This window comes from Manihot esculenta, chromosome 14 (genome assembly GCF_001659605.2).
Source record: "Manihot esculenta cultivar AM560-2 chromosome 14, M.esculenta_v8, whole genome shotgun sequence".
NCBI classification, from domain to species: domain Eukaryota; kingdom Viridiplantae; phylum Streptophyta; class Magnoliopsida; order Malpighiales; family Euphorbiaceae; genus Manihot; species Manihot esculenta.
The window spans coordinates 23,283,313-23,294,547 of NC_035174.2; the positions used below are offsets into that span (position 1 = coordinate 23,283,313).

General features: G+C 37.3%; 1 protein-coding gene across 1 annotated transcript; it reads left to right on the plus strand.

Annotated features, from left to right (window-relative positions):
* The first annotated feature begins 266 nt into the window (after positions 1-266).
* LOC122721805 lies at positions 267-1,930 on the plus strand. Its single transcript, XM_043950732.1, has 5 exons — positions 267-589; positions 678-774; positions 880-1,173; positions 1,283-1,387; positions 1,466-1,930. Exons 1-5 carry the CDS (start codon positions 267-269, stop codon positions 1,928-1,930), a joined length of 1,284 nt encoding a protein of 427 aa, XP_043806667.1.
* The last annotated feature ends 9,305 nt before the right edge of the window (positions 1,931-11,235 follow it).

The window sequence follows — 11,235 nt, forward strand, 5'->3', positions numbered from 1 at the left end:
ACACACTGCCATTATTAGAGAAATTGATGAATCAACACAACAATTAAATGATCCTATTGGGGATGTTATTGAAATTAATGATGGTGAAGAAAATGATGAAGATGAAACTATAATAGCAACAGAAACTGATGATGATGATGATGATTGTACTGATAACTTGGATGTAGATAGTGAATAAAAGGTATAACATAATTGATATATATTTTTATTTACGTTTATTAAATATGTTAACTATATGTAATTTGTTTAATATAAATTTTTACAGGATGAGAGGACAAGGACGTGGATCTTCATCACGAGGTCGAGGAGACCATGACAGGGGTAATGACCACACAAGTGAATCACAGAATGTCAATCAAGATTTGGTGCAATACACTGCTTTGATTCCTAGACCAGACCAGGGTGAGAGATCCACACAGGGTGCTGCACCATCCACTCCTGCTTCAGTGCACACATCTGCTACTGCCTCAGCTCCCATTGGTTTGCCACCTATTGCATCGATGGCTACATCTGCATCTGCATCTGCTTCTGCTTCTGGTAGTTGTGCACCTACAGGACACAGACCACATATTTCCTTAGTAAACTCAATGTGAGTAAAATTTATAAATATTTTTAAATATCCATTTCATTTATGTGCTTATTTCAAAATAATTATTTTGTCAATTACTCTTTTACAGTATGCAGCCTTCTGATCCGATTGCTAGGCGGATTACCTTGATCTTCAAGGAAAAGTTAGTAGCAGATGGCTATTGTTGGAAAAATGTACCTGAAGAGGTTAAAGAATTCTATTAGCAAGAATTTAAGGTAATACAAATTATATTGTACGTGTGATTAATTTTACTGTGAATTATTTGTCATTAAATGTGAGTAATATTACAGAAACACTTCTTATGGGAGGAGGCAATAGAACAGCTTATGAAGATAGCTTGGAGGAAGAAAGTTGCCGAGCGGTATCATAGCCTTATGTGTAGCGTAAGGAATGGGAAGGAGAAGAGACTATCACTGACAGAAGGAGTAATGGATGCATGGCAATCCGCTTGGGGAGCAACTGAGTATAAAGAGAAATGCAAAAAATTCTCAAATAACAGAAAGAGTGAAACAGGTGGGCAAGGCGCTGGCCCATCAAGATATTGTGGAGGATCCATATCTCAGTATAGGCATCAAGAACAGATGGTACGTAATATTCATTCTCACTTAAAATTTTTCAAATACTTTAAATTTTATCCAATTTATTGTGAATTTATATTGAAGCATGTTATTACTATTTATATTTTACTTGCAGCGCGAAAGACTAGGCAGAGATCCTCTACCTCATGAGTTATTTAAGGCTACACATAAGAAGAAGGGTACCTCAGAGTTTGTTGATGCACGCTCAAAGGCCATTCATGTGAGAAATTAAATAAATTTATAGTAAATTATTTGATTTGTAGTTTATACTGTTATATCACATGGTATTTTTTTGAAGGACCGCTTTCTGACTTTGAAAGAGCAAGCATCACAGACAGATAATGACAGTAGTCAGGCATCCCGCATTGATGAGGCTCAGTTATACTTTGAGGCAGTAGGTGGAGAGAAAAAAAGAAGGGCGTATGGTCTTGGATCACAGGCTTCAGTTTTCTTCCCAAACAAGACTTCTGCTAGTACATCCTTCACATCAGCTCAGCAAAATCAGGATCTTCAAAATGAAATGGCTGATCTCAGACGCAAGCTACAGAAGCATGAGGATAATGAACAAACATTGCTTGAGCAAAATGTGCGGACTACCTCTGAGCTCTCACATATGAAGGATTTACTTATGCAGCTTGTGAGTCAAAGACAAGGCAACCAGCCTTCAGCTCCCGGTGAGGGAACTTCTGCACAGCCTCCTGATCAAGCAGATGAAACTAATGATGAGGATGAGGACGAGGACGAGAACACTACACATTTATAGTTTTTTTTTTCATTACACATATGTACTAGGATAATAAATAATTTGTTAATTTTTTTAGTTTAAAATTGCACAACTTGATGTTTGGATATATGTTTGATTTGATTTACATAATATATGATATTGGATTTGAGTTCATTCATGACATTTGGTTTTTACATTTTGTTATTGAGATGAGTTGTAATAGGTGAGTGTATTTACAGGTTAAATTGTCTGATTAGATTATATAATTTATAATATTTTATTTTAATTTTATAAATAGTAACGAATTAGTAACGGATTAAGTTGTTACTGATACGTTAAAAATAGTAACGGATTAGTAACGGATTAAGTTGTTACTGATCCGTTAAAAATAGTAACGGATTATTAATGGAAAAATCTGTTATTATGTTTTCAAAATTAGTAATGGATTTCTGTAACGGAAAAATCCGTTACTAAACAAATCCGTTACTAAAACCAACTAAAAGGAAATTAAATTTAGTAACGAAATTTCCGTTACAAATCCGTTACTAATTTAGTAACGGATTAGAAAATCCGTTACTAATGCATTAGCAACGAGGTTCACTGTAACGGAAAATTTCCGTTACAAATCCGTTACAAAATAGTTTTAGTAACGGATTTTTAATAATTAGTAACGGAAATTTCCGTTACTAATCCGATAAATTTTTGTAGTGATCCACCGCCCTCGCTACTGAAGGCGCGCCGATTTCTGAAGGCAATGCGGGTGTCTCCACTATGAGGAAGGTGGTCAGCCTGTACCACTTTTTCTCTAGTTGATGAGATCATCAAGAGCTTGAAAAGGAAAAACTATCAATTACCTCAAAGATCATCTGGTGCTCCGACAGAGACATCCAACAACAAGAAGAGGCTGGTAAAGGAGTATGAGCTGGTCCTTTTGCAGAAAGGGAATATGTCTTCTTCATCTCAAAAGAGATCCTCTTCAAACAAGGTGAGAAGGGGTAAAGAGGGCTTGTCTTAGGGAATCAGTGGTGGTCTTCCAACTGCGCTGATTCCTAATGAGTTGGAACTACATTTTCAACTGAACCCAGACTCCACGCCTACCTCTATTATCGAGCTGCTCAATAATCACATCTTTAGGACGTCCTTGAATCTTACTGATCCTCAAATGGTGAGCACAAATTTCTATATATTTCAATCCATCGAGTAGACAACTTCGTTTGCGTCTCGAGTAGAAGAAGATCTCTATGGCACTGCTAGGAGAAGTCCTGCTTGTAAGCTTTTCTTAATTCCCTTTCTCTTTCTTCTCTCTTTTTTTTTTTGATGCGGCTTGTTTTGGCAGCTCTTAAGTGCTCTGATTGAGCTAGAGGGCAAGATGGGGAGTGCTTAGGAGGCCACTCATTAGGATATTGAGAAGGCTAAGGAAGAGGACGCTGTGCAAATGGCCACCACATTGAAAAAGAAGTATGAGGTTGATATCAGCTTGGCTGGAGGGACTTCGAGACTACCAATCTCAAAATGAGAAGATTACCCGTCTGAAGGTGTAGCTTTCTGAGGAGAGATCTGCCACAGAAGCCAAGCTTGCTTAGCAAAAGGCTTTTACGGACCAAAAGGAGAATAGCCTCGCCGCTCGATCTACCCACCTTAAAGGGGAAGTGCTAAGGCTCTCTGAGGAGTTAGGGGAGATGAAGTTGGATTTGAGAAAGGTTTGTGGGGACCTAAGTCCTTTTGAAGCTATAAGGAGTCAACTCGAGGGTGAGAACTATGATCTCTCTACTCAATGCAAAGATTATGAAAGAGGTTTGTGGATGCTCGTGAGGGTGTTAAGCTGGTGGCCCGGAGCCCTATCAACAAATATCTTAAGTCGGATGTGTTAGTGTATTTACCCTAGACCATTATCTTAGACCTTTTTGTATGTCATTTTGGTTATTAATAAAAGAGATTTTATTATCATTATTATTTATTTGCATGTTACATAATAATGATTAACATCCCTGGTTACTTATTATTATGGTTATAATAATAAAATATGACTAGTATGATTATTGATTGATAATCATGAGATGATTATGTATATATTGATATAACTTAATAATCATAGATACTTGTTAAAGAACAAAGTATTGGATGGACCCACATTGAGATCACTACATGGGTTATTGTCATAAGTGAATGTCAATATAGTTATGTTTTAATCATTTGACTTGAGATTGTCATAGTTTTCAACATAAGGACTGTTATGTTTTGATATACCCAAACATTGTCTTTAATCGGATAATCATAAAGGTTACGATTGAGCATAATAGAAATTATGTAGAGGATATTGGACAATCAAGATAGAATTTGTCTCCATCTTTAAGAGAGATATCTTCTGGGCCCCTTGATAAGTGAGACTGAGAAATACATGGCCGTGCTCAAATGAATTGATAGTGTGATCAATATAATTTGATTTTATCAGTTTACTTAGAGATCGAAAAATTATAAGTTTGAATATTATAAGTTTGACATTGACCATGACTTATGTTCAAACTGGATATCATGTGACAAAAGGATTAATACATGTTCTATTTATTAGACTTTATCGGACTATCAATCCTCATATTAATTGGGTAGTCATAATGTCTTGCTAGAGGCTGCTTATAATTTATGAGCCTTGTAGGACTTGGCCTATTGTCAATTAATATGAGCCTATTGGGTCACACACAAAAAAACGTCATTACTGTGCTATGTCATATTAATGGGCTAAAAGCCCATTAGTATAATTAATAATAATAAATATGTTATTATTATTAATATTAATTATTTGTTATTATAAGATAATAATATTTAAAAAATCTACAGTCTATCTGTAACTGTTACAGATAAAGGATTTTTCAGTTTTCATTTTCAAAATGGACTTATTACATAGATATTCGAGTATCTGCAAAATTGTGATAGTTGGTTATGAACACACTTCTTTTTTGAAAATAAGTGTGGAAAAACAAAAAGACTAAAAAATGAATAAAAGCTTTTCTTTCAATCACGGGAGCAAGGTTTTTGGAGTAATCATTTTTCTGGGTTGCAGATTGGGGAACACATGGCTTATCCATCCATTGAGAGAGCTAGCACTCTAGACAGAAACGTTCGTGTGGATACTATTGAGGGTGTTCGTTTGAGAAGCAGCACCATCAGTTCGGAACTGTCTCTTATCGTCAAGTGAAAAAGGTTAGTCTCTTATCCTTCCTTTCGAATTAAACGAAGCACTCGAATTCTGAAAGGGGGACCAGAGATTTTTATTTTCTGTTACGTAGTTTTGGGTTGCAGTAATCTCTGGGTTTCCTAACAGGATGAGTTTAAGGACAAAGTTTTTGAGAAGTCTACTTGCTTCTATGCAATCGGCTTCAACGATGGCCTTCAAACAGCTCGGGAATCTCCTACTCTTTCGCTCAGCACCCTCCATGCTATAGAGTATGACTTTAATGGTGAGTAGGTTCAATATAGCCTTGATGACTGTGCTCTCCCCAAGCCCATCCTCCTAGTTCTCAAAGGACATTAGCCCATCTTGTTATTGAGTTTGATCAAGGTGTTGGTCAGGTATGTGTTGATCCCTCTAATTATCAATCCTCCTCTACATGGTGATACTTCAGTAGATCCGACTGTTGTGATTACTCATAATTCAAAGAACACCTTTAGAGTTGAGCCTGACTTGGACAACGATCTTGCTTCTTCGGAGAACCATTAAAAATCTTCTACTTGTAAATATGTTAGGCTGTTTTTGAATTTTAATACATATTTCTATTAATAAAATTTTGATTTGTCTACTTGTGTTATTCTTGCATTTCATTTTAATATTTGTGAAATTTTTATGCTTTTTTCCTTTAACGAACATACTTAGCCTTGTCATTTGTATAAAGTCTTAATGACTCATAGCGGTCAAGAAGTTATTTGTGACTTCGCTTCACCCCGATGGCTTACTGAGTGGATGAGACTTAAAGTTTGTATAAATAAATAAATAATATGGCGCTAAGCCTTAATGTCTCGTGAAGAATGGTAGGGTGTTTATAACTTTAGATAGCCCTAATGATCTGCCAAGCTGATGAGACTTAAGGTTTGCATTGTAGACAAATCGATAACCTAACCATTGATTGTGAAGATGAGTTCTTTTCTAACTTGCCTTATCTTTATAGGTTTTTTCTTTTAGCTTTTTGTGAGAGGTTTTGTCTTGGCTTCTCTTTTTAACTTCCGAGCTTTCTCTGACCTCCTGAGATCTTTATCATCTTTCGGGTTTTTCAGCCATGGGTCTTCTTCTAAGCTCTTTGACTCTTAGTCCTCTTTAGAGCTCTTTGGCTCATCGTCGTCTTCCGGGCTCTTTACACCTGGGTCTTCTTCCCAGCTCTTTGGCTCATTGTTGTCTTCGGGATCTTTAATCACGGACCTTCTTCCGAGCTCTTTGGCTCCTAGTCATCTTCCAAGTTCTTTAGCCCTGGGTCTTCTTCTAAGCTCTTTGGCTCTTAGTACTCTTTGTGCTCTTTAGCCTTGGGTCCTCTTCCGAGCTTTTTGGTTCATTGTCATCTTCTAGGCTCTTTAGCCCCAGGTCTTCTTTTGAACTCTTCGGCTTTTAGTCATCTTCTAGGCTCTTTAGACCTAAGTTTTCTTTTGAGCTCTTTAGCTCTTTGTCATCTTCCGAGCTATTTAGCCTGGGGTCCTCTTTCGAGCTCTTTGGCTCATTATCATCCTACGGGCTCTTTAGCCCCGAGTCTTCTTCTGAGCTCTTCGACTTTTAGTCATCTTCCAGGCTCTTTACCCAAAGGTTTTCTTTTGAGCTCTTTGGCTTTTTGTTTTCTTCCAGGCTCTTTGGCCCTGGATCTTCGTTCGAGCACTTTGACTCTTTGTATTTAGGCTTATAGCGTCACTGATGATTCCAAGTATTCAAGCTCGTAGCCTTACTGGAGATTCCGAGTATTTATGCTCTTAGTCTTACTGGCAATTTCGAGTATTCAAGCTCATAGCCTTGCTTGCGATTCTGAGTAATCAGACTCATAGCCTTACTGGCGATTCTGAGTATTCAGGATCGTAGCCTGTGATTTGCAATTTCGAGTATTCAGGCTCATGGCCTTACTAACGTTTTAAAAACTTATATGCAAAATAAAAGCTTACACAACATATATGGAACAAGAATACTCATTGTGAATTCAATAATATTTATCAGTAGATAATGTGGCATGCAAAATGCTTAGCTTCATATTTCAAATGAATGTAAACATTAGTTTTGACTAACAATATTAACTCATGCAATGATGTTTATTTTTAGTGGATTTATCATTACATCTTAGTGCTTGATAGAGCACATTTTAGTCCATTTTATCATGATATTATTGATGTTTATTTACACCTTTTCTATCTAATTTTGTGGTTTTAATCTTGTTTTGCAGAAATAAGGTGTAAAGAGACAATCTGTGAAAATGCTCTTAAAACTGTCCAAAAGTACCAAATATGGAAAGTGTCAAATAAGGAAAGTTTTTAAATATGGAAAGTGTCAAATAAGGAAAGTGTCAGATAAGGAAAGAGCAGTCAGCAGATCATTTGAAATTCAAATCGCAAATCTTTCTTTCCTTGGTTAAAGATCTGAAGACACCTCAGCAGACAAATCTGCCTATTCAGACAGAGAGATCTCAAGAAGATGCACTTGCCTCTTATTCAGTCTAGATTCAAAATTTGAATTTCAAAAGAAGTGTCCACCTAAAAAGGAAGTTCTGGACAGCACATTCTTGCCTTCTGAAAGCCTTGCCGCACGCCTTTTACCATCTGAAGCACAAGACGCGCGCCTCCTTCCTTTTGAAGCATATGTGCGCGCCTCCTTCCTCTTCTGAAACACATTAGGCGACAAATCTTGCAAGGGCAGCCTCTCATCAACTTGGGCAGCAAGTATCATCTAGGGCAACAATTTTCAACTATAAAAAGACACATAAGGAGCCTCCCCATGCTTTTTGAAGACCCCCTTGGACACACCTACGGGATTGCAAGTGACCACATCTCTTCTTCATCTCTTTATTTTTGATTTTTGTTTCAGCCATGAGAGGCTGAAACCTTTTATTCTAGTTGAAGATTAGGTGATACCTTAGTTGTTTTATGGATTGGGAGACTTGATCAAACATTGTTTATCTCTTGGTTGTTCAATATTTATGCAATTTCATGCTTGATTTCAATATTGCTTTGTTGTTTAGATCTATGTTGATTCTTGATTGTAAAGTAATAACATGTTAGTTTGGATGATTTAAGTCCGTAATTGCTTGGATTATTCAAACATAAGAACACTTGGTGTAAAAACTAAGGAAATTGTATGATCTAGCAACATCTCATGCGTTTGAGTAGCTAGGATTGGCTCTCTCTATCTCTTAATACAATTGACAGTTGTTTTGATGCCTAAGGCCCAAAGACGTTCCTTGGCAACTTGTTAATTAGTAATTAATTAGAGGACGTTCCCTAATTGGTTTAATCTTAAGGAGAGACATGGTGGTGAGAAGCGTCTTCCATCTCCATAACTAATCTATTGAATCAATCAAAAGAAACTAAGTGTCAATGATCAATCCCAACAACTGAAGTGGATCCAATTCTTCAACTAGAACCTTATCATTATTGATTTCCATTTTATTTTATTATTCACTTATTTTATTGCTTTCAGTAGTTGTTTAATTGAATCAATCTCAAAACCCCCCATTTTACTTTCAGTTTATTTTACTTTCAGTTTATTTTCTTTCAATTTATCTCGTTTCAGTTTATCTCATTTCAGTTTTTTTTTGTTTCAGTTTATTTTCTTGGCCTTGGTAAGGAAAATAGGTAAATTTTCAATTCCCTATAGATACGATCCTTTACCACCATCTGCAGTAGTAATATTGTTGATAACCGGAAAAGTTATTTTTGACCGGCTTCGATAACCGCGAGTCAGTGCTATTTACCCGAATTGTTATCTCCCAGGAATTACGCTAACTATGACTCAGGCCAGTTATTATGTCTTATATAATTCGAAATGATTAAAGCCTTATTTATCGATGCGATTTCATCACATGAATGCTTAGTCATATTACAACTACTAGTATAGCCATCTATTTGGGAGAATTTGAAAGGTTTTTATAACATAAGATTACACAGAATACCTTTTAAGGTGTTGTATATTCCAGGCGTGTGGTTTTTTCTTCCCGTTTAAATCTTCTAAGTGGAATACCCTAGGCTTAACAACCTTTATGATCTTGAATGGCTGTTCCCATGTGGGTGCAAGCTTCCTTTGACCTTTTATTTTGCTGATAGTGTTTAGCTTCTAGTCTCCTACTTTCAATCTCCTCTTTTTGACTTTATGGTTGTGGTACCTTGCTGCCTTTTGCCGATAGGCTGCAACCTGGATGCTAGCAGTATCTCATAATTCTTCCAAAGCATCTAGATTGCCCTGTAACTTTTCATTATTGGTTTGGTCATCGCAATACTATACTCAGTGGGTGGGGATTTTAATCTCTATGGGTACAATGGCCTCGATTCCATATGCCAAAGAGAATGGTGTTTGCCCTATACCTACCCTGGGTGAAATCCTGCAGGCCTATAATATATTCGGTAACTCATCTGCCCATCTAGCTTTTTCCCCATTCAATCTCTTCTTTAGCCTAGTTAGGATAGTCCAGTTAGTTACCTCTGTTTTTCTATTGGTTTGGGGATGAGCTATCAACGTGAATCTATGGTTTATTCCCAAATTTTTTGCGAAATTCTTGAACTCCTTACAGTCGAATTGGGTCCCATTATTTGATATGAGAACATGAGAAACTCCAAATCTACATATTATGTTATCCCATACAAAGTCAATCATTTTGCCAAGCTATGATGCTTTTGATTGCCTTGACTTTTGGCCATTTTGAAAAGTATTCTACAGCCATTATCACATATTTTCTTTGATTGGTGGTTTGGGGGAAGGTCCAAGGATATCAATTCCCCACTAAGAAAAAGGCCAGAGGGCCAAGATGTTGGTCTAAGGTGCTGCTAGTGCATTAATTGCTCTCCTAAACCATTGGTAGAAGTTGCATGTTTCATAAACTTTTTTGCATTCGTTTTCAGGATAGGCAAGTAATACCCTTGTCTAAAGATCTTATTCTCCAGAGTAGTCACTCTTTCATGAGTGCTGCAGTTACCATGGTGGATCTCCTCGATGATACAAGCTTCTTATTCCTGCCCTATGCATCTGAGTCAAGGCGTGGATTTTTCCCTTCTGAAAAGCACTCCATCTCCGTACAAATAATTGCCTGCCTTGGATGAGATTTTCTTTGCTTCATTTTTATCACTAGGCAACTCTCCTCAGTCGAGATACTTAATAAAAGGATCCATCCAATAAGGTTATGTGTGCAGTTGGATAATGAGTGTTGGCCTTTCAAAACTCGGCTGTGATATGGTCTCCATTCGCCGTAGCAATCCATAGGTCAACCGACTCATTAGATCGGCATCTTTATTTTTGCGCTTGCAGAATGAGGTCCACTTGAAGAGGGATGCCTTTTGAGTCAAATTAATGTTGGAGCACTCATACCCTAGCCAGGTACCATTTCATCCTGTGCTTCCTACACGCCTCGAATCTGATTGTGACCAGTTGTGAGTTACTAAGGACCTTTAGGTTGCTTACTCCGGTTCCTATAGCCAATTGCACCCCATTGATTAGAGCTTCATATTTCACCATGTTATTGGTCACTTGGAATTAAAAACGTAACGCGTACGAGCCAACTAAGCCATTTGGCGCTTCTAGAATTGCTCCTACTCCATTCTAACTTGGCCTTGTTGCCCCGTCTATATGCAGGGTCCAGTGATACTTGTGACTATCTTCATCCTCTCCTTTCACCCATTCTTCATTCTTTTCTATACTTTGATTAAGCTCTCCAAGGTCTTCTGCAATAAATGAGCATTCAACTATGAAATCTGCCAATACCTGAGCCTTCATCATTGTGTGGGATTTATATAGCAAGCAGTAAGGTCCCTTCTCAATTGACCAGGCTAACATCTACCCTGACATCTCCGGTCATTGTAATATTCTTCTGAGAGGTTGATCTGTTACTACTATCCCTTGGTGGTTTTCCAAGTATACTTTGAACTTCTAGACGGCTAGGAGTAGTGCTAGTGCGACTTTTTTAGGGTATCTGATCTCTACCCCTTTCAGTACTTTACTCACATAAAAGATTAGTCTTTGAATCTCTTTCTCTTCCCTGACCAGCACTACACTAACTCCTTGGTCAGAAGCTGTCAAGTATATGTACAAATCTTCCCTGTCTATGGGTCGAGTGAGGATTTTAGGAGAGCTTAAATAATTTTTCAAAATTGGGAGATTTTCTTAGTTTTTTGAAGAAGGG